The 24586-nt window shown below is 44.2% G+C and overlaps 1 protein-coding gene across 5 annotated transcripts in view; it reads right to left on the reverse strand.

The window, feature by feature from the left end:
* The window catches only part of LNPK (lunapark, ER junction formation factor), a 125262-nt gene that overhangs the window by 94596 nt on the left and 6080 nt on the right, over positions 1-24586 (reverse strand). For 3 of the 5 annotated variants that reach the window (XM_075933686.1, XM_075933691.1, XM_075933687.1), the window contains exons 2-5: positions 19044-19126; positions 10369-10413; positions 7229-7416; positions 1652-1710 (exon numbers count right to left, since the gene is read on the reverse strand). In XM_075933686.1, coding sequence (XP_075789801.1) covers positions 1652-1710; positions 7229-7416; positions 10369-10413; positions 19044-19070 — 319 coding nt within the window. In that variant the 5' untranslated portion in view covers positions 19071-19126. The remainder of the gene's footprint in view (positions 1-1651; positions 1711-7228; positions 7417-10368; positions 10414-19043; positions 19127-24586) is intronic. The other 2 variants (XM_075933689.1, XM_075933690.1) reach the window with 1 other exon arrangement.

The raw sequence follows: 24586 nt of genomic DNA on the forward strand, positions 1-24586 counted from the left end.
TAAGTCGGATCCGCGTAACTCAGGGACTGCCTGTACTGAATTAGATTACGATAGCAAATCACTAGAGAGGCAGCCTCCCAAATAGTCCACATCATTTAAGACATTACAGATCAATGACATCTCAAAGTGAACCCAGAAGCAATATGATGTCAGTGCAGTTGAACAAGCAGCACATGTCCCAGTGGTTAATACAACATGACGGATAAGCAGATACATTCTGCCCTAAGTACAACTTCTCGGTGGCGTACAACTGCAGCATTTTTAAAACATGGGAAATATATTTTTACTGCACAAATCAGTTTAAAAGATTACAAGTGGAAGGAAAAGTGATCCACATATTAACCTCATGGAGCACCTCCCAGTGGTGGTTAAATGACTTCCCCGAGGCAATTCCTAGAAGTCACTATTAGAAAAGCTTCATATATTTTGCTGCTCAGCTAAAACGAGCAGGCAAAAACAAGGATTCAGTACCATATTGCCATCATTTTGGAACTAGTGGGTTTTTTGTTTTTTAAGTCCTAAAGGCTACGTGAGGTCCAAAGTAGAGAAAGCACATCAAACGTCTAACCACACAGATTAAGAGGTACTAGTGACATAGATTCCAGGAGAGGAAAGATGACCTCTTGGTTGGGGCACAAAATTCCCAGATGCAGGACTCGAAGGAAGCGTATCTGCATTCTCATGGCACACATTTTAATAATGGTCACTAAAATTCCCACTACCACATCACCTAAAGATCCAACCTCTCTATATATTACCATCACCTCTGTCTTAGCCAAGGTAATCCTCAGCCATTCTCCTCTCCTCCATGTTCTCATTTTGACCAAGCACTGAGAAAGCAGAGAAACCACCACATAAGGCTGATGGAAGTGAGACTAAGCTTTATCAAGCATATGATGGTGGCTCAATTCAACAGTTTATTTCACCACCCCCAAAATCACATTTAGAATATAAAGTAGGGATATGAAAATATGTGTATTTGTGTAAACATGTAACTGCTGAAATGTTAGCAGTTACACATTACATGCAGGGGGGCAGGCAGGAGCTGGCTTGAAAGGCAGCTCCCTGCAAGCAACAGTGCCCGCCTGCCCCCCCTCCCCAAGTTGCTGCCTCTGATACTGCCGAAGTACTTGTGTAGTAAGTCAACCGAGGTGCTTATAGTCTACTCAGGGGGCCATGTGAGTATCTCACATAGAATCATGAAGTTAAGGCCAGAAGGGACCACTACATCATTTTATTTCCTGTATCTAACAGACTACCTATAGCACCCAGTACCCATACAGCTGGAAAGATGACCAAAAGAGAGACCTACAGGAGAGTGGACTACTGTATGCCACAGGTAGAAAATAGGGAGTATTAAGGCGCATCAGTGCCTAAGGCCCCTGCATTAATACATTATACTTCACAACACCCCGCATGACAGCACATTACAATTTTACAGATGGGAAGAAGACAGATTAAGTGACTTTCCAGTGAAGAAGTGGAAACAGAATTTAAAAGTCTCTTAAGTCTCAATTACCACAACCAAGAGATCATCTTTCCTCTCCTGGAAGCTATTCTAACTAAAATAAATACTTAAATACCCATACTTTGAATCTCACTTCTACTAATTAGTTCCACAGGATTTGAAAAAGACTGAAAATATACTTACTGTTTCTTTCTGTTCTTTTGCAAAAGAAGAAAATGAGCAGAGTTCTTAAAAACCAGATTCTAGGAAGAGGGAGGGAAAAAACAAGTTAGTTTACATTAAAGGCTAAACCAACTGAAAATAGTTGAATAGGAAACTAACTTCACCCTCAATTATGAGCACACCTTCAAAATGATTAATAAGTAGCCTATTTTGAAGATTTAATAGGAATGCAAGTTTCCCAAAACAGCTCAAACACTTTCACAAAATGTGTCATTGGCGCCTCTCTAATATTTCATACAAATGATGCAAAGGACACTCAAAAAACCAACACTACTCGTAGGTCAAATTCCCTTTGTAACATCACAAAGGGCTCATCTAGATTACATGGAACAGTCAAAAGAAAATATGCAAATTCCATGGGAATTTGCATATCTTCTTCCGATCGCACTTTCGAAAGCAGAGTTTTCGAAAGTGAAAGTAATTAAGAAGCGACTTTTTCGGAGAACTGCCCCCTTCGTCAAAAAGCCACGTAAACCTCCTTTTTTAAGGAAGTTTTGCTTTCAAAAGTGTGATCAGAATTTGCATATCTTCTTTCGACCGTTCGCCATAGTCTAGATGAGCCCAAAGTAGATTATCCATAATCATTTTCTTAAAGGAAAAAATCCTTAGCAAATATGCAGAAAGTAGTGAAAATCTTCAAATACATTATGAAATGGGAAGTTAAGAACGATGCTCCAACATTTCCTCCCATCACAGCACTTATTTACATGAAATCAATAATGCTTCTACTAAAATATCATGAAACAAAGTTATTACTGTGTGAAGAACTAATGAAGAAGCAACCACATTGGCAATGTCATATTTCATGGGGAAATTTTAATATATTACCTTGCAAAAATAAAGCTGTGAATCCTATAAGTTAAAAAATTTAAAAATAAAGTACTGACACAGTCACATAATATGTAAGGGTTCAAGCAACAAATGATTTTCATGAAGAAATGTCATACATTCAAGGACTAAGCTGATCAAGTAGCTTGCTGCAAACAACTTCATTTGCAGGTTACTACCAAGCTATAATCAAAAAACTGAATATAAGAAGTTAGCTGGAGAGGTCATACTAGGGATGTAAACGACTACTTGAGTAGTCAATTACCAGATAAACCTAGGCTTATTAGGCAGTCAAGTCACTGTAAAGCCGCAGTGGTTTCAGAGCCAGCGTGAGCTGGAACTGCTCAGTCCCGGCTCGCACCGGTTCCAGGAGATAGTCCCGCTACAGCTCTGCAGAGCCTCCCCTTATCACCAAATTGTATCAACTACACGATTAGCCAATTACCGGGTCCTTAACATCCTTTGGTCATAGTAGGAAAAAAAAACCCACAGAAAAGAGCTACTGTGCACTTGCTATATTAAATCTTTTTCCAAAAAGAAGAGTAAGCTGACATTATTCTTGTCAATTTTACAGGGATCTTAATAGTAGCAGGGATACTGACCCACACCTTGTCAGTTTTATCCTGATGTTTCATTAGACTATGAATATCAGCAGAAATGATGGAGTAGTTTATCTGAACTCTTAGGGGGGAAAATTATATTCCTGAGAAGACTGGGCTTATCAGTTAATCCTAACAACATGGATGCTGGATCAGCCTCTGTTCACGGGCAGTTTGGGTCCCCAGACAGAGGCTGCTGCCACCATCCCACACTGCTGCCTCTGTATGAGAGGCAGCAACATGGGGCAGCAGGCAAGAGCTCGACTGCGTGGGGAGATGATTTTTAAACCATCTCTACCTGCTACCCTGCGCTACTGCCTCTGATACAGAGGCAGCAGTGCGGGGTAACAGTGAGTTCCCCCGAAGTGACTGCCTGTCCCATCTCGGGGGGAGGGAGGGAAACATTTTAGTAACCGCGCAACAGCTAAAAAATGTTGTGGCTACACAATTACTAAAATAACCGATATCTAACATCTTTAATGCTTACAATAATTAATAAACCACAAATTGCTGAGAGGTAAGTGAACTTCTATCCCAATTTTATAGATGCAGATGTCAAGACACATAGTAAGGATGTTAGCATGTAGTCATTTATACAATTAACCGATAAGCCTGGGTTTATCAGTTAATCCTAATGATCACACACACACTCCTGCTGCCTCTGTATCAAAGACAGAAGGGGCAGAGCAGGAGCCAGTGCCCATGGGGAGCCAGCTATTAAGACCGCTCCCCATGTGTGCCGGTTCCCGTGGAGCAATCTGCCCCCATACTGCTGCCTCTGATAGAGACACAGCAGCATGGAGGGTGGGGGCCAGGCGGTACATATGGAAAGCTGGCTTTCAAGCTGGCTCCCTGTGCATACCAGCTCTGTAGAACTGCCCCTCCGTCCTGTGCGCGCGCGTGTACACACACACACATACACACACACACACACACACACACACACACACACACACACACACACACACACACACACACACAGCTTCGTTTGTATCAGAAACAGCAGGGAGAGTGAGGAAGGAGGCGGGAGCAATGGCTCCCACCTGCCTCACCCCATATATAAACGTGTAACTGCTAAAAAATTCAGCAGTTATACATTTACAAAAATAAACATCTAATAACATCCCTAACACGTAGATGAAGTGACTGCTCAAGGTCACAGACAAGTAATTGACAAAGACGTGATTAATGAAGGCGTACAAGACTGACATTCTGTTTTCAAATTCATGCTCTAATAACTATTTTAAAAAGTTGTGAAGTAGTACAATGATTGCTGACAGATTCCTTATGTCATGTGAGTGGCAGTTATTCTCTATAAAGTGATGATTGAATGATGCATCATGTCTATAGGGTCTTGTATTATTTTCTTTCACAATTATGTATTTTTTCCAAGTCAAGTTTTCTCTCCCCTCCACCACCGTTTACTACTATATGTTGAGCAATCAGATAATGATACTAGCATTAAAGTTTCCACTCTGAATTCTCTTTTTTGAGGACTTTAAAATGTTCAACCCAGAACCCAAATGTAAAGGTTAAATTAAAAATATTGTTTAATTCTCAGATAATTAAATTGACAATTTAAACTTTCAGCTGAGGAAATGAGACAAAATAATTCTGAATGGAATCAGGTGCAATTTCAAGAAATGAGGCCTTCCTATGTGCCACTATTTTTCTCAAGTCTTCAGTTATTTAAATGTAGGTATTTCAAAGTTTAAAATGTTACACATTCCTAGAACTTAACCCATTGTACCAGCATCAGTAACATGCTCAAAGCTTGCAGTAACATGCTAGGAGAAATAGACATTTTCCAGTTTGCTTAAGGCAGGAAAAAAAAAAAAAGAGTTAGTATTGGATGGCACCAGGCATTCAACATAGGTTCACCTCATGAGAGAGAGAGAAAAAAAACATGCTGGCATCTGCTTGTTATTCATACCAGCCAGAGAAAATCTGAAGAGGACTGAATTCAGGAGAAAAATCAGACATGTTTGCAAGTTACAAGAGCCTAAATTTAGTTCTAAACATTCATATACTGACCCAGATTTCATAGAAGCCCATCACTCAAAAATGAAATGTCTACTGAATTTAGAAAAACCGGAGAACAAAAGATCCAATTGAAGATCAGATTAGTGGTAGAAGACAGGCCCCTGAACAATGGCAATACACTCAAATATGGCACATGAGTGTAGAAATGAGTAAGAGGAAGGTGGGTATAAGTAGCAGGCTAGCTAAAAAGCCTTTTTCACAATATTATCTGAGAGAAAACAAAACCAAACCTAACTATTCTCTTTGATAAAAGCTTCCTTTGAGCCTTCGTAAATAGATCAGTTCAGTGTATTGCTGTACACATATACTGGTCTATATTTTTATCTCGGGAAATCACAGAATACTAGAACTGGGACCTCAAGAGATCATCAAGTCCAGTCCCCTGCCCTCACGGTCCAAGCAGTGTCTACCTCAGGGGTGGGCAATAATTTTTTGCCATGGACTACTTCAAACATTTCTGGTGGCCCCGGGCCACACCAGAAGGGGCAGGGCCTCGAGCAGAAGTGGCAGGGCCAGGATACTTCTGGGTTCCCCACCCCCAGACCAGCGATGGTCTGGGGGTGGGGAAACACCTTTGCCTGCCTGTCCCTCAACCCCCGTTCCTCCTAGTTGCCCATGCCCCTGGCTGGGAGGAGACTTCTCATGCTCCCCTGTCCCCAGGTCAATCAGGGTCTATGGGTGAGGGAACGCACAAAGTCTCCTCCCGCCCTGCCAGGAGTGCCTGGTACTTCCAAGCGCCGCATGCTCCTGGCAGGGGAGAGGAAACTTTGCATGCTTCCCTGCCCCCAGACCCTGATTGATCTGGGGACCAGGGAGTGGCAGGGCCTCCGCAGACTGGATCCAGCCCGCGGAGGCCCTTCTGCCCACCCTGGTCTAGATCATCCCCGAAAGATGTTTATCTAACCAGCTCTTAAATATCTCCAATGATAGAGACTCCACAACCTCCTCAGGCAATTCATTTCAGTGTTCAACCACCTTAATAGTTCAATCTGTAGTGAACATTAACATTGTGCAGCAACTTGGAACATATTAAGACTAGCAAAATTACTATATGTGCAAAAAGAATTTAAAGGACTTCTGCATGTAAGCTTTGGTGTCCATAGTCTATATCTATACAAATCAGCTGTGCTATAATATCTGTGTTAAACCCCAAAAGGCCAAACAGACTTCATGTCTCCATGTCTAACTAAGGTGATCCAAGATGAAAAACCTGCGAAGCCCAAGTTGCAGGAGGGGTAAAAATGTGAAAACAAGACATCTAATAAGCAAAGAAATCAGCTCAAACAAATAGAACTAAAATAAACTTAGCCATTTTTCCTACTACATATTCAAAGAGTTAACAGCATTAGGACTCCTTAACATTTTATTATAAGAAAAAACTCTCAGGAATACTCCAGTAGAACAGCTACTCATTTGAGACTCATGCACATGTTGAAGGGACACGAACTTAAAAAAAAATTAACTTGAACATTTACCTAGCTTTGTTAGTTGCACCTAACTTGTACTTGGATTGAAAAAAATTGAATATTTCTCTTCTTTAGTTTTATTTTTTTTTTCATTTCGCAGCATTTCCACTATCTACAAAGTATTTGTTACCTTTCAGATAATAGGGATGAGAATTTTTTTTAAAAAAACCTAAACAATAACAATGTCCAGAAATTTTAGGAGTAGCTGCAGTACCCCAATAATTGAAATAATGGTTTAGATTTTGAGTTGATTATACGTCTTTAAAAACTCAGAAGAGGACTAGAACTTATCTTCAACCTGATGAAAACTGATTTAAAGGCTGTGCAGATTATCATCCTGAAAACCTATGCAACTTCTGATGTTGATACTTTTTGAACAGAAAAAAACTCTTCCTCTCCCCCACCCCCCAACCCAGACACAGCAGAGACATTTCCCTCACAAAAAAGCATTTGCTAACTAGTCAAACCTATTTTAAAGGAAAAAATTGAGCCAATTGTGATAACTCAAGGGCTGTTAAAAACAAACCCAATCCCTAATATCATTCACTCTCCATTTTCTTTCAACAGACACAGCAGTTAGGAAAAAGGCATATTTTACTTACATCAATGGAAATGCAAAAAATGGAAGCACCATAATCAGCCTTGCTGTCCATTCATCAGGTAGATACCACAAATATACGATTAAGCAAGTACCAAAATAAAGAACTAATGAGTAGAGAAGGAGTCTTCCAGCCCATAGCTTCTGCAGCCTCTGATTTTTTTCTCTAAATTCTTCTAATGCCTCGATTTCCTGTAAATAGAGGTTTTTAAGTGACTAGTGGCTGAAATTAAGTGATGCTTTGTTAAGTTCGTTGAAGTTGAGCATTTCAATACGATTTTGAAAACTCTGCACAAGCAATCAGGCTTTCTGTACTTGATATTCATTAGTCCAACACATCTAACAATTTTCACAGCATGAACTGCATCTTAATACATCAGTTTTGGCATGGACCACCTGCCCTTCAGTCACGAGCAGATAACACTCCTTGGGCAACTACAGCAACTGAAGAGTGATAGTAAAAATGTATGTATTTTTAGTCACCTTAATGGGATTTAGTAAATTGGAAACAAAGAGGAAAACCATCACAATATGACCAGCCAGCTTTGACATAGCAAAAGCATTCCACGGTCTAGATTGAGCATTGTTGCCTTAATAGGCACCTACGAAACTTCACAATTTTTGTTTTAATACTCTACCTCGTCCTGCAACAAAGCTGAGATATTACAGCCACAAACTATATTGTATTTAGCACTCTCTTATATCAAGTATATAGTCCTCGATATCTTAACACGGTTTGGTTTAGAATTTTGGCAGATAGTTGAATGATCTAGCAGTGCTTTGTACTTTTAATGGCAACAGAAGTACCCAAACCTTTGTTAATTTGCTATTAAAAATACCAACTAGATATTTCAGAACAGGTAACTGCTAGGAATGTAAATGACTAGTTGCTTTCTCCCCCCCCCTTGCTGCCTGTATCAGAAAGAGGCAGCAAGGGGGGTGGGGAAAAGGATGGGGTGCTTCAAAGCAGCAGCACCACATGAAGCTCGAGGCCAGACCTTGGGTTTCACATGCTGCAGCCACTTTGAAAGACTGCATGCAGTCCGGGGCCAGCTAGGAAGTCCCCAGCTGGCCCAGGCTGTATGTAGTGTTTCAAAGTGGAAGCGCCATGTGGAGCCCGGGGTCAAGTGGGGACTCCTCCGTTGGCCTCGCGTTCCCTGCGGCGCTGTTGCTTTGAAATGCTGTGGGGAGCACGGAGCCAGCAGGGGACTGCTTGAGTCCCCCAACTGGCCCTATGCTCCCTACAGAGCTTGCGCCTTTGAAGTGTAGCAAAGGCGAAGGCGACCTTATCAACTAATCAAATAGCCAATGCAAATTGCATTGATTATTCAATTAGCCAATTAATCTAAATTTAACATCCCTAGTCATTGCTCTATATACAAAATTTGTCACAAATGCTGACCAGAATCGTACTAGATCACAGAATTGCCTCTTCAGTTATTCTTGTCATGATCTTGTTTTACCACCACTGTAAGGGTTTTTAATGAAACCTGTACTGAATTTTCTAATGGGCCTAATGAATAGGACTTTGTTCTAGCGACATTTTCTGAAGAGCATAAAAATGAGGGCGTACCCTTTAGCCATAATTAGATTCTCCAACCAGGACAATTTAATATTCATTCACTTTACAAGTTGTTGAAATGTAGACTTAGAGTATAACTTATGTAGCTATTTCTTGAGGAAGTACTAATGTTCAAAATCATTTAATGTTGGAGTTCTACTCTCTACTTTCCATCCCTTAAACCTCTCTAGTACATCAATGCTTGAGTTTGCAACGAGCTCCATTATAATTTTAATCCCATGACAATTAAGCTTGGAAGGATTAAATATTTTTAATAAGTAAGTATTAGTAAACATTACTTTCTGTATGCACACAAATCAACAAAAATAATTTCCATTGATGATAATCAAAATAGACAGACAGGACAAGCAAAAAACATTGCTTAAGAACGTCAATTTTGATTAAACGATACTTACTTTTTATATACAGCTGCTCCCCGAGTTGCGAATGGTTGAGTTACGACCATTCACACTTACGACCAAAGCTCCCAGGGAGCAGTTGTAAAGGCGGTCCCCAAGTTACGAACGCGACCTGCACTTACGAACAGCGCGGTGGAGTGTAACTCAATGGGGTCCGAGTTACGAACAGATCGAGTTATGGCCAAGTGTTTGGCCCATAACTCGTTCGTAACTCGGAGAGAGGCTGTACTAACAAAATGATGACTAGGGATGTTAACTATCGTGTATTTGTATAAACATGTAACTGCTGGAAATTTTATGGTTACACAACTACATGCAGGAGGGGCAGGCGGGAGCTCACAGGAAGCTGACTTTTAATGTTGACTTTTAAGCCGGCTTCCCGCAAGCACTGGCTCCCTCCTGTCCTCCTCCCCAAAGCTGCTGCCTCTGTGAGAGACAGTGGGGGCAGGGCAGGTGGTTCCACAGAAATTGGCATGCATAGAGCACTAGCTTAAAAAATGGCTCCCCCCTCACTGCTGCCTCTGTTGCTGCTGATACTGAGGCAGCACAGGGAGGATGCGTGTAGCTGTCAGAATGAATTGATAATCCCAGGCTTATCAGTTAATCATGTAATGAACTACACACTAATATCCCTAAAGTTGACAATGTGTCTTTTAATGGTTACAAAGCTTTAACTTTCTGAATGTCTACAGAAATTAAATAATTGTCTTATCCCCTGCCAATAATTTCCCACAACTATAAAGATTTAAATAAAGATTCTAAAACACTAATGACTAAACATTCTAAAAATATTAAAATTGAACTCTGCCAACCCTAATTAAAATGCAGGGCTGGCCTTACCATGAGGCCAACTGAGACGGCTGTCTCAGGTGCCAGACTGCGGGAGAGTGGGGGCACCACTAGGAACCAGAGTGTAGAAAATTGTGGCTGCTGCTGGTGCATCTGTATTCTCTCTGCTCTAGAGAGGGGGTGTCATTTGAGCTCTCTGCGTCAAGTGCCAAAATGTTGTGGGCCGGCCCTGTTAAAATGTATATATACACATTCCACTCCAACTCTCCCCCACAAATTTATTAAAAGCTTGTTAGTTTTTAAAAACTGCCCAGATGTTAGATATTTATTTCTGACGCAAACAAAACAGCAATAGTGCAGAGGCAAAATACATACCTTATCAATTTTCTCCAACACTTCTACTGTTGAAGGCTTTGCCTGCTTACAGGGGAAGGAAATGAAGTGTCATTCAACTTTACAAGGATACCTAAGATATTCTGTTTATAGCGTATTGCCAGCAGCACTCATACAGGATAACTGATTAAGACGTTTTCATTCAAAACCAAAAGAATTAATTATATTTACTTTGAAGTGTCTTAAAACTATTCATTTTAATTGACTTGTTACCTGCTTTCCTCACACATTTCCTGCTCATAAAGGCTCCTCTCAAGTCACACACTAACAGTATTTGCATTCAAAGAAATGGTCTACACTACACAGGTAGGCTAATGCAAGGCAGCTTATGTGAACATAATTCTGTAAATGTACAAGTTACAGCCTTGTCCTGATGATGTAAATGCCCTACTAAACTGATACAGTAACACTCCACAAGAGACATAAGGCTTATGTTGGTATAAGGCTACTCAGTGTCCTTGTAGATCAGGGGTGGGGGTTAGCTTTTTTGGATTGGGGACCACACACAAGTGAGAAGCAAAGAAAAGTAAAAAGCAAGAAAACCCTCGCTGACTGAGGAGAAAGACACTCCTCACATTCTGATCACACACCAGAGCTTAGGGGGCCCCAGGCTAGTAGATTTTGTGTGCTCCAGCCCCATGGGAGGACAGCTGGGAAGCTGGAATGCCAATGTGGGGTTCCCAATCCTGGAGGGAATCCTAAGCCCTGGGGGCCGGATCCAGACAAGTCGGGGGCCACATCTGGCCCCTAGGCCTGAGGCTCCTCAAACCTGCTGTAGATATTGCATTACTCGCATTGACTGTTGGCTGTCATCAATTTCATGGATGCATGCTGGAACCCTCAAATTGACAAGAAAGCCAGGCAGCTAGACCCAGCTGCCCCCATCTCTCTGCCAGGCTGCATGTGTCCAGCTCCCCGTTCAAACTGCTGAAATGCCCAGGAAGCTAGCTCTCAGCCCTGCTCCCTTCATTCCCCCCACCACACACACACTGCTCCTGTTCAGTTGGTAGGAATGCTCCTAGTGAGGACATGTACCACAAACAGAAAGTGTGTAGTGTGGACATCAACCACCAGAGCAGTTGCTGTTGGGGTTTTAAGTCAACTTAACATAGGACAACTTAACTCTGTAGTGCTGACATGCCCTTAGAACAGGGGTGGGCAAAAGGGCCTCCGCAGTCCAGATCTGGCCTGCCAAGCAGGTGAATCCAGCTAGGTGGAGGCCCTGCCATGCCGCTGCCCCCAGGACAATTAGGGTCTGGGAGCAGGGGGGAAGCGCACAAAGTTTCCTCCGCCCTGCCCAGGATCATGCGGCACTTAGAAGTGCCATGCACTCCTGGCAGGGCAGTAGGAGGCTTTGTGCACTCTCCCGCCCCCAACCCTGATTAGCCTGGGTATAGGTACCTCGGGGTAAGCTGGTTGGGCGGGGGGCAAAGGTGCTCCCCCACTCCCAGACCAATCATGGTCTGGGGGTGGGGAACCTGGAAGTATCCTGGCCCCACCCCTTCTGCTTGAGGTCCCGTCCCTTCTGGAGCGGCCTAGGGCCCCTGGCAAAAAAATTATTGCCTACCCCTGCCTTAGAAGTACCTGCTGCAGTGCTTAATTTGTGCCATGACTTGCCAGGGTTGAGCCCTGATACCTCCAGGCTTAGGAATTCATACTCCAAACCTCTGGGCTTGCTGCATCAGTTATGAAAATTTAAAAAAAAAAAAAAATTGGTTGAGCCCTGCCATGTAATTGCTTGAGCCCCAGCACCTCTTATTTCAATTTAAGAATTCAATTGCTGTGCAGGAGAACTGCCCTTCATTGTTCTCTATGATTTACCATTCCCCTACCCAGTGCTAGTCAGCTGGTATACACACACAGTGACAGTAACGGGGAGGGAGACAAGAATGAGAGGAATATGGAGAGGGAGGGTGCATATGAAAGGAAACTCAAAACATCCTTTGGACATGCAACGCATTTGAGAAAAAAAATATAACGAATTTCAGTTAGCTTCAAATAGTTTGCAATTTACAAGTGTTCTGTAAAGGAAGAAAGAGTTACTCACCTTGTGCAGTAACGGTGGTTCTTCGAAATGTGTCCCCGAGGTTGCTCCACTCTAGGTGCTGGTGCATCCTCGCGCCGGCAACCGGAGACTTTTCTAGCAGTTTCTGCCACGCTGCGCAGGTGCCATGGCGCCATCTAGTGTCATTGGACTTGAGTGCGCCTGAGCGCACGGCTCCTCTGTTCCTTCTCTACCCACTAGAGTATAAGGCTCCAAGCAGGGGAAGGAGGGAGGGTAGTGGAGCACCCATGGGGACACATCTCGAAGAACCACCGTTACTGCACAAGGTAAGTAACTCTTTCTTCTCCTTCAAGTGATCCCCATGGGTGCTCCACTCTGGGTGACTACACAGCAGTTGTCGGCTCGCGGAGGTGGGTTTGGAGCCGTGTGTAGATAACACAGCTTGTCCAACTGCCATAGAGGATGCTATGGAAGCGGAAAGAGCGTAGTGTTGCGCAAACGAGTGATCGGATGACCAGGTAGCAGCGTTGCAAATGTTTTGCAGTGGAACGTTATGAAGGAAGGCAGTCATGGAAGCTACCGCCTTGGTGGAATGAGCTGTGATAGTTCCAGGTAAGTCCTTGACATATAGGGTGTAACAAGTTTGAATGCAGGATGTAATCCATTTAGAAATTCTTTGAGACGAGATTGTTTCTCTCTTAGATCTTTCAGTGTAAGAGATAAAAAGTCAAGGTGAGATTCGCCACAGCTTCATGCAATCCACGTAGAACGCCAGAGCTCGTCGGTCATCAAAAGTGTGCCATGCAGTCTGGATTGGGTCCACCTGCGGCTTCGGAAGGAAGGCAGGTAAGTGTATGGGTTCACTCACGTGGAAGGGGGAGGGTACTTTAGGGAGGAATTTAGGGTGGGGTCAGAGTATCACACTGTATTTACAAAGGACAGGGTATGGAGGGTCAGCCACCAAGGCCGCAAGCTCACTCACCCTCCTGCTAGAGGTAATGGTGACGAGGAAGGCTACTTTCATAGACAAATGAGACCAGGAGCAGATAGCTATTGGTTCGAATAGCGGTTTCGTCAGGCTCTTTAGAACGTGGGTCAAATCCCAAATGGGGACTGGTGGACGGACAGGAGGAAAGGTATTCTGCAGACCCTTAAAGAAGCGTTTAGTCAGAGGGTCAGCGAGAAAGGAAGCGCCCTGTGTAGAATGGTGAAAAGCTGCTATGGCAGTGGCATGGACCTTGATACTGCTAAGTGCTAGGCCGGACTGTTTCAGGGATAGTAAGTAGTCCAGTAAGGTATGTACAGGAGCGAGGTGTGGTGGGCTTGCATGGGTTTGAGCATACCAGTGGGAAAAACGATTCCACCTGTATAGGTAGGTTTTCCTGGTGGAATGTCTTCTACTATTAATTAAAATGTTTTTCACTTGTTCCGAGCAGGCAGTCTCAGCATCCTGGAGCCATGAAGGAGCCAGGCATGGAGATGGAGCTTGAGAATGTTTGGATGAAGGGTCCAACCGTGGTTCTGAGAGAGGAGGTCGTGGTGGGAAGGAAAGGGATACGGGTCCATCACCGTCATCTTGAGGAGGTAAGGATACCATGTTTGTCTGGGCCACGCAGGTGCCACTAGAATGACTAGCGCCTGGTCCGTTCTGATCTTGTTGAGGACTTTGTGTAGGAGCGGGAAGGGGGGAAAGGCATACAGGAGGGAGGCATCCCATGTGATGGAAAAAGTGTCTCCGAGGGAACTTTTCCCTGGGGCTCCTCTGGAGCAGTAGAGGTGGCATTTTCGGTTGTTCTTTGTGGCAAAGAGGTCCACTTCCGGTTGGCCTCAGTGAAGGAAGAGCAGAGTGAGAGCGTGTCTGTCGGTCATCCATTCGTGCTGGTCCATGAATGTATGGCTTAGAGCTGTGACGTTGAGTATCCCGGGAAGGTAAACAGCCGAAGGGGTGACCCCCTTGTGATAGGCACTAGCTCCACAGCTTAGTAGCTTCCAAACACAGGGAAAGGGATCGAGCACCACCCTGACGGTTGATGTAGTACATGCAAGTGGTATTGTCCATCATGATGGTGATGGTCTTGTGAGCTATGTACTGAGCGAAATATTGGCATGCATAGCTGACCGCCCGTAACTCAAGGAGGTTGATATGGAATGTTTGCTCCATAAATGACCATTTGCCTTGGGCTGTGATGTGTCCCAAGTGAGCTCCCCATCCCATGAGTGAGGCATCTGTTATAAGTGTGAGAGTGGAAGAGGCTGTTGGAAAGGAACGTCGTGTAGCATATTTCGAGGAATTGTCCACCAGAGCAGGGAGTTGATGAAGCGTGGTAGAATGGCGACGGACTTGGAGAGTTGGTCTCTGGAGGGTCTGTAAACCGTCGTGAGCCAGGACCGAAGAGGTCCCATGTGAAGTCTGGCCAAACTGACGACAAAGGTCGTGGAAGCCATGTGTCTGAGGATTGAGGCAGTGGCGGACCGTGACAGTCGGTACTGCTTGTGCTGCTCAGATAAGGTCGCATATCACCGTGAACCTGTGTTCGGGAAGAGTAGCCCTTGCTGCGACTGTGTCGAGGAGGGCGCCTATGAATTCCAGCCTCTGTGTTGGGCGTAGAGTGGATTTTCCGTAATTTACGTGAAACCCGAGGTTGAGTAGAAGGGCTATTGTGGTATCTGTCATGGTCTTCATCTCGAAGGATGCACCTTTTATAAGGCAATCATCCAAATACGGGAATATTATGATGCCTTGGCATCAAAGAAAGGCCATTACGACCGCCAGGGTTTTGTAGAACACCCTGGGGCCATGGACAGTCCAAACGGGAGAGCCCTGTATTGGTAGTGTTGGGTGCCCACTGTAAACCGTAAGAAGCGTCTGTGAGCAGGATGAATTGTAATGTGGAAATAGGCGTCTTGAAGGTCGAGAGCTGAAAGCCAATCGTGTTGATCGAGCGCGGGAATGATAGTTGATAGGGTGACCATCCTGAAACAGTGGTATGCGATGTATTTGTTGAGGCGCCTGAAGTCTAAGATGGGTCGCCAGCCTCCTGTCTTCTTCTGGGTTAGGAAGTAGGCTGAGTAGAAACCCTGGCCCCGAAATTGTGTTGATACGTGTTCTACTGCGCCGAGTTGAAAAAGATGTGAAACCTCTTATAGGAGGACGGTTTCGTGAGAGGGGTCCCTGAGAAGGGATGGGGTAGGAGGGTGGGTAGGGGGAAGAGAGGTGAAGGGGATGATGTAACCAGATTGAATCAGATCCAAGACCCATTTGTCCAAAGCGATGAGGGACCATTGATGGAAAAAAGGCCCGGAGGGAGTGGTGGAACTGAAGGGTACCAGTTGGAAGTGTCAGTGGATTGGCTTCTTGGCTCTCGACATGACCTCCAAACCTGCTGCTTGCTCGATGGTAGATGGGGTGCGACGTGTTGTTGTTGTTGTCGTCGCTGCTGTCTACGACGTTGAGATCTCTGCTTGCGGAAATCGTACTTGGGTTGTTGACGGAACGGCTCTCTCGGGCGTTGGTAAGGCTGGTACCTAGTTCTCTTGAATGGAGGAGTGTACATTCCAAGGGTCCTGAGAGTAGTATGAGAGTCCTTCATAGAATGCAACATCATCGGTTTTAGCTGCAAAGAGGTTGGTTCGATCAAAGGGTAAGTCCTCAACCTTTTGTTGAAGATCCCTAGGGACCCCAGATGCTTGTACCCAGGAAATTCTGCGGAGCACTATCGCCGAGGCCGTAATTTGAGCTGCGGTGTCTGCCACATCCATAGTGGACTGCAATGCTGTGCAGGAGATGGTGTGGCCCTCCTGCATAATATTGAGCAGGGCTGACCATCTATGCTCCGGGAGGTGCTGGAGCAGATCCTGGAGCTTGGAATAATTGGCATGGTCATAGTCCGCAAGCATGGCAGTATAGTTCGCAGCCCTGAGGAGCTATGTGGATTAAGAATAAACCTTTGAGCCCATAATGTCCACCTTTTTGTGATCCCTGTCTTGTGGGGTTGTTCTTAGATTAGGGTCTTTACCCTTGTGCCATACCGAATCCACCAGTAGGGAGTTCGGAGGTGGATGGGTAAAAAGGAAGTCTATATTTTTTGGAGCGATAAAGTATTTATGGTCTGCTCTCTTATTTGTTGGAGTGACGGATGCTGGGGTCTGCCAGATATTGTCGGCTGGATCCATAATAGCGTCACCCATGGGGATAGCAATTCTGGAGGCAGTTGGCAGCTGAAGCGTACGAAGAAGGCGATATTGTTTGACTTGCACCTCTTGGAGATCTCTTTCCTGAGCTATAGCAACTCTTTTAAACAATTCCTGAAATTTTTTCGTGTCATCTCCCGATGATGGGGCTTCGGTGGTGACCGCTTCGTCTGGGGAGGAGGAGGAATTGTGTAAAGGAGATCTGGTCTTGCCCTCAGAGAGGGAGTCACGTGCATCTGAGGGGGCTGGAGAATTCGGCTCAGTGGCAGATACGATGGCAGGAAGCAAGGGAAGAGGTGGCCTGGAAATAGTAGAAGAGGGTCAATGGTGACTCTTCTTTGGATGCGACTCCCAGGGTTGCCACTGAGTGGCATATGGCGGAGGTGGGTAAGCGTAGTGCTGTGCATACCACGGATGCAGAGGGGGAGGGGATGCATATTGAACTGCAGCCGGCTGCCAGGATGGAGGTCAATGTGCCGGGCTAGAGTGTTGCGATGAGAACCTGCTCCTTGGTTCGGTGCCGATGTCACTGACTGAATGAGAAGCGGCCGAGGAGCGCTGAGATCTCACCAAGTGGATAAAGGAACCCGGGGACAGCAGTGCCGAGGAGGTGTGGCTCCACACCGGGGATCGGTACCGCTCATGCCTCTGAGATGGTGTGGGGCAATGCGGTTTCGGTGGTAACGGTGCCGCTAGCGAGGGGGGTTGATGGTGCCGAGGTTTGTTCCGGCACCGGAGCGCTAGAAGGTAGATTATCGGCACGAGCCTTTTTCGGTGCAGAGCACGGTGCCATTTTGGCATGCTTCGGTGCCGAGCGCTCTCTCCCTGGCACAGTCGGTGCCGAGGACAGCTTAGGCACCGTAGCGGTCGGTGCCGTTGATTTTTGCCTTGGCTCTGAATGAGCTCTTTTGTGCGGTGCCTGCGTCTTACGCTGCAACGCGCCGGAGGTTCCCGGCCTATCCTCAATGCTAACCCGTAATGCTGACGGTGCCGAGGATAGGGATGGAGTTGGAGAGAGACCAGTTTTTGATGTCGTGGAAGAAGAGTGGGTAGGGGGTTGATTTTTCTCCATACCCTTAGTTAGTTGAGGTGATCTAGAAAGCGTAGGTGAGTCCTCTGAGGAGGGACGGAGGGACTTCTCGTATAAGAGAGTCCTTGTCTACTGGCTCAGTCTTGGCACACCCTCGCTGTTAATTTGGAGCAGTGCAGGCACTTCTGAGTCTGGTGCACCTCCCCAGGGCACTTAATACAAGCGGAGTGTCCGTCGGAAGCAGGCATGGCATCCTGACATGACTCGCAGCGTTTGAAGCCCGGCGAGCCAGGCATGAGGGGCTGGGGAAAAGCGGCAAGCCGCAACAAGAATTTTTTTTTTTAAATAACTAGACAGGGGAGGCGAATAGGGCTAAAGAACTTGGATGATGAGGTAACTAAGGGAATAAAACGAGGTATTTAACTATTTTTAGAGAAAAGTAAGGAGAACAGAGGGCTCCGTCTGCTGCCGAGAACAGAGAAGGAACAGAGGAGATGCGCGCGCAGGCGCCCTCAATTCCAATGACACTAGAGGGCGCCACGGCGCCTGTACGGCAGAAACGGCTAGAAAAGTCTCGGGTCGCCGGCGCGAGGAGGCACCAGCACCCAGAGTGGAGCACCCACGGGGACCACTCGAAGGAGAAGCTGGCATGACAAAAATCAAGGAGAACCTAAACTATGGAACTTATTTCTGCAAAAGGCAAGAATGGCCAGACTTCACACAGGTCTTTGACCTTGCTTTGCCATAAATTCCTCCCATACCCCAAGCAAACTAAAGACGCAAGTTTTCCCACAGACTGGGAAAGAAGACATTTCTATTTTTAAACATTTGGCAGGCACTCTTATATTAGTACATACATATAATTGTCTAGACAGATAAAAGATGACACTCTCCTTGATTTATCCACTAGTGCCCATGTTAAAAGGTTCAGAACAGAAGCCAAATCACAACCTTTAAGTACTGCTACAGCCATCCTGATCCAATCATAAGTGATTATTTTGATATAGAAAGGGACTTCTGAAGGAATCCCTGAGATGGCAGCCATCTTCCCCACACTTCTAAGAGTTATCGATTCAAAACAAGGTCCAAAGGCAGGAAAGCAGAGAAGTTAAATAAGGGCACAGAAATAGCCTGAACATTAGTAAGAATGTGCCCAAAGTGGATTATGAACCTGGACTTCTTCAGTTATGCAGTTTTCCACTTGGCCAGCATGACCAATGTTTATTTGGTTATTAGTTTTCAATCAGCACATGCATGATATACTAGACATTTCAGATTCAGAACAGTTTTTTGACCAAAGTATCATAAACAAATACAAAATTATATTCTAACCCCTACCAAATTATTTAGAAAAGAATGTGTCAAACTACAAGTGTTTTAGTCTTTTGAACGATCTTTAAAGATTTTTACATTGTAACAAGATTGACTTACCCTCCATCTGGAAACAAGTCCACCCATTTTTTAATTTGTGGTTGGTTTGGTTGCTTTTAAGTATCTTCTGATGGAATTCACAGCTAGAAGTAAAGCATTTCTGTTTAAGAATATGTCAAAAGTAAATTTTAAGATGTTTAAAGGTAAACATTTCACAATTGCATTTTAGTATATAAATTAAGTAATATTGCACACAAGTGTCTATCGCCATCAAATTTTTCCACAGTGTTCTGCATTCAAGCCACCAGTTTTAGAACCTCTTTATATTGTTAAGTCATTCTACTCATTAGCCTACCAAAGTCATGGTCAAGTTTAGGTTTTGCTTTGGAAATATCTATACACAAATGAAATACAAAATAACTAGTAGTAAGAGACCCAAGCCTTTGTCTTCATTTAACCACCACAAGAATTATAATTTAGCAAATGAGAAAACTATTTAAGTTCCATATAATTTAACTAATCAAAGGAATTTCAATTGAAGATTTAAAATGTAAACAAATTTGACAATTTAGATTTTTTTAAATTCATGTGAACTAAATGGTCTTATGAAGTATCAGACTAGCCTCTCTATATGCCCAGAAGATACACAACCCAGCCAGTAACAATGCAATGGCCCTTTACTATTTCTATAGTCTCCAGGTCCAGCTGTCTGCTCAGACTGACAAGGATTCCAATCAGTAAAAATCATAATGGAGTTGAAAAACAGAACCACCACAAAATTACTTCAGAGATCAATGAACAACAAACATAAACCAACAATCTTTAGCTACTAACTTGCTGAGATCCATTCAGACAGAACTGCTAGATAAAAGATTATATATTGTATTACCATTTTAGTCCCTCAGTTAGAATTTTACCTACAAATAAGTGGGGGGAAATTAAGTTACAAATTCCTATCTATAATAATAAGGGATCCTACAATGCCACTTGCCATGCAAAAATGCAGATTTTGCATGGTTACAGAGGCTTTTTCATTTTTTTCCATTTTGGAAAAAAAACACCTTTGTGTATATGTGTTCATAAAATGTATGTGTATTTTATATAGGATGGTGATCACTTGTTGCTGAGTATGAACATTTTCCATTGGACTTGTGGATCCTCAGATGGCTGATAAGGCCGATCCTTGAACCACAAGTTCTGTTACAGTGAGGACAGAGGTTTCCAGGTATAGCAGGAAGCTGTTGACTATGACTAGAAACCAGTCTCCACTTCCTCCTGTGGCTCTTCTCCTCAGCTTGTCAGTGGGCAAGTTCAAAATGCAGGGAGCCATTGTGTAGCACTTCTCTCCATTTTGACCAATCCTGGGTAAGTGTCTTTCAAGTGTCAATGTCAATGTTGCACTTTAACTTATACTTTAACAAGTTCTTATAATTCTTCCATTGCCCTCCCACCTTACAGTATTCTTCTTTCAGCTGAGAAAACAGACCTGTTTTGGGAGGTGATTATCTGGCAGCCAAACATTATGACCAGACCAGCAAAGTTGCTGATGGATGACCATTGTCTCGATAATGGTGGCTTCTTCCAGAACACTGATGTTAGTGCACCTGCCTTCCCATTTGTTCTTCAAGATCTTATGGAGGCAGCATTGGTGATACCTCTTAAGGACTTTCAAGTGATGGCTATAGGTTGTCCAGGTTTCAGACCCACACAAGTGTTGGCAGAAGGACAGCTTGATAGACAAGAAGTTGGATGTCTCTTTGAAGGTTGTGATCTTCAAAAACCCTGTGCTGTAAATGAGAAAAGGCTGTACTGGTACAGCTCAGACGATGTTGGATTTCTCCATCAATATCTGCCTTGGATGAAAGATAACTGTAGAAAAAATGATCAACGTACTCCAGTGCCTCTCCATTGATTTTAATACATGGAGCATATGGTACCTCATTTGGAGAGGGCTGACAGAGTACTTAGGTCTCTTGATGTTGAGGGCAAGACCAAGACTTGGGTAAGCAACAGCAAACACCCTCAGGATAGTTTAAATATCACTCTCAGGATACGTCCACACTCCTCATTCCACAACGAGTAACAGTTAATTCGAACTAAGGGGTTTAATCTCAGAATCCCGCTTCTCTACTATGTGTAGACGTGGGCAGTTACTTCGAGCAAGTCAGTTTCCAAAATGGAGACGGGCCGGGAATATGCTAATCAAGCACGGGATATTTAAATCCCGTGCTTCATTAGCAATTTCGGTCACCCTCATTAGCCTCCCTAGTTCGAACTAGGGGGCTAGTGTAGACGTATCCTCAGAGTAGGAAAAAACTGCATTGTCATTAGCATACTGAAGTTCCAGGATAGAGGTGGTGGAAACCTTACTTTTAGCTTTCAGCCTGCTAAATCTGAACAACTTTCCATCCATTTTGTACATGATTTCAACACCAGCAGGGAGCTTCTCAGCAACCAGGTAGAAAACGATGGCAATAAAGACTGCAAGCATGGTTGGGGCAATGATACAGCCCTCTTCCACTCCTGCTTGTACTTAGAAAGGTTCACTCTGGGAGACAGTGCTACTCAGAATAGTCGCTTTCATGCCATGTAGCAACTTTAGGACACTGATATATTCATAAAAGACATACAATCTTTGAAAATACAGTCCAAAGTGCACAGTGAATCACTTAGTAAAGGCTTTAGTTAGATCAACAAAAGCCATATACAGTGGTCAGTTTTGCTCCTGACATTTCTTGCAGCTGCTGTGCAATGAAGATCATATCTGCAGGTCTGCAACATGATTGGGAGCCACTCTGACAGGGGCAGAAGATGGATTGCAAGGACCCATACCAGAACTCTGTTTGCAACAGCAAGGAAAGAGATACCATGAGAGTTTCCACAGTCCGCTTTATTCCCTTTCTTAAAGAGGGTTACAATCAAAGTGTCCTTCATTTCACTGATTATCTCCTCGTTTATCCAGATTTTAATGATAAGCAGGCCAAGCTGCTGAATTAACTCGGGTCCGCCATCTTTAAAGATTTCAGCAGCGATCCCATCTGGACATGCTGCCCTGCTGTTCTTTATCTGCTTGATGGTACTGTATACCTCATGCAAATTTGGGAGAGTCTCCAAGGTCATCCCCAGAAGGTCACTAGGGGATTTCATCTTCAACCATGGAGTTCCGATTAAGATGATCTTCAAGATGTCCTTTCCAGCAAAAATTAATGGCTTCATTGTCCTTCAGAAGTGTGGTTCCATCCTTAGAGCGAAGAGGTTCATACCATGTCAAGCTGGCCCATTAACAGCCTTTATGGCACTAAAGAAACCACATGTATTATGCGTGTCCATGAAATGTTAGAGTTCTTGCACTCAATCCACCATTAGTTCTTGCGTTCTCTGGTTTTACATTGGACTTCCACCTTTGCCTTAGCGTGGGTGGGTCTGTCTCTGGGTACATCTAGACTACATGCCTCTGTCGCCAGAGGCATGTAGATTAGGCTACCAGACATAGGAAAATGAAGCGGCAATTTAAATAATCGTCGCTTCATTTAAATTTACATGGATGCCGCGCTGAGCCGACAAACAGCTGATCAGCTGTTTGTCGGCTCAGCGCGATAGTCTTGACACGTGGGTGTTGACATCAAAGGTATTTGTCGATCACCCAGGTATGCCTCCTGGGATGAGGTTTACCTGGGTGGTCAACAAATACCTTTGATGTCGCCACCCACGCGTCCAGACTATCACACTGAGCCGACAAACAGCTGATCAGCTGTTTGTCGGCTCAGCGCGGCAGCCATGTAAATTTAAATGAAGCGGCAATTATTTAAATCGCCGCTTCATTTTCCTATGTCTGGTAGCCTAATCTACATGCCTCTGGTGACAGAGGCATGTAGTCTAGACGTACCCTCTGTCTCTGTCTCATTCTGCCAAACACAAAATGCCATTCTTTTCTTGTTGGTGAGTTGCTCTATTTCCATACAATTCTCATCAAACCAGTCCTGATGCTTTCTGGTATGGTAGCCAATGGTTTCCTCGTAGGTATTGATGATTGCTGCTTTCAGCTGGTTCCAATGTTCCTCAATTTCTTCCAGAAACTGTGATGGAAGCTTTTCTTCTAAGACTGCTTGGAAGCGATCAAGCTTATTGAACCTTAAGTGTATGGAGTAGGCTTTGCTAATAAAGAACAAGCTCGTAAGATGTAAACGAAAATTGAATCTTCAGTTTGCGTGTGACCGGCTTCTTTTGCAGCCTCTATATGGGGGCAATCCTAATTTTCATTGTGGATCAAATGAGGCGATCAGTCTAGCAGTCATCAGCACTTATCACTGCTCTTGTGAGAAGTACTTGACTGCAATCCTGAGCACCAACTATGACAATGAGAAGATGCCAGTGCTCTGAATGTGGAAAAAGTTTTGAATTTCTTCTTTTGTTGAAAAAGAGTGTTTGTGATAAGTTTGTGTTCAACACACTTGGTCAGGAGCAGGATTCCATTTGAATTGCTTTTGCCAACTCCTTCTTTCCCAATTGTTCCTTTCCACAGGTCTGAGTCTCGTCCAACATGTGCATTGAAATCCCCCCAGAAGATGGATCTTCTTTAGAGGTCCCTGATAAAATGGTTTACAGCTGAAAGTAGAAATCTTCCTTTATATCTTACAAGCTTGTTCTTTATAGTAAAACCTACTCCATACAAATTGAGGTTCATGTAAAGATTTTCCCTTCCAGAAGTAGGTGTACCCTTCATTGTCCTCCCTCACCTGTCTTTCATCAGCTCTTCTAGCTTTGGACAAGGCAACAATATCGATGTTAAACCAAATTAATTCATGATCAGTGATAGCTTTACATCGCTCTGGTAGGTCACTGTCTGAGTTGTCCATCAGGTAAATACATTCGAGGTGCCAAAATTGAAAAGTTTCTTACATTTGCGACTGCTGGGATGATGATCCTGCTGGATGCGGCTCTCAAGCCAAGAGGAAAAGAGACAAGACTATTTTTAGGGCACTTTTTCTAGCCTCCTCCCCATGTGGGGTGAGCAGAGTGGGTCCTAAAGAGAACTGCTCAGTCATGGGTGCAGCTGCCGAGATACTCGACTTGCCTGTCTTTGAGCAAGACGACTGCATCAGACAGCCACCACTTGTGTGTCGGTCTGTGACTAGGAACTTCTGGATCTCTCTGTCCTGTTCCCATAGCCACTCACCACCAGACTTTTGACTTCTGCAGGTGTTGTTTTCCCATAAACTAGAAGATGCCTATGCAGGATTTCTTTTAAAGTAGATAGACTGGTGCACAACAGTCACCATGCCGTCCCTGATAGATAGAGGGCTTGAATCCAGTGGCACGAACACTACGATGATTGGAGATCCTCTGTCTGCTGCAGCCTTCAACTGTCTTCATAGCCGCTCTAACATTACACAACAGTTTCACCTCCATTGTGCAGTTAACCTCCATCTGCTCTGCCATTGAGGACTTTTTGGATCACATTTTGTCTGGAACCTGACCCTTGACCGTTCTGCCATGGGTGACCATAAGGGAGTAAGTAACTCCAGGCAACATCACTCTCAGGTGTCATTGGAACATGCAAGCCTCTCCACCACTACAAGGTGATGGATTCGTGAAGAGGCGAT

The sequence above is a fragment of the Pelodiscus sinensis genome, chromosome 7 (assembly GCF_049634645.1).
Source record: "Pelodiscus sinensis isolate JC-2024 chromosome 7, ASM4963464v1, whole genome shotgun sequence".
Lineage (NCBI taxonomy): Eukaryota > Metazoa > Chordata > Testudines > Trionychidae > Pelodiscus > Pelodiscus sinensis.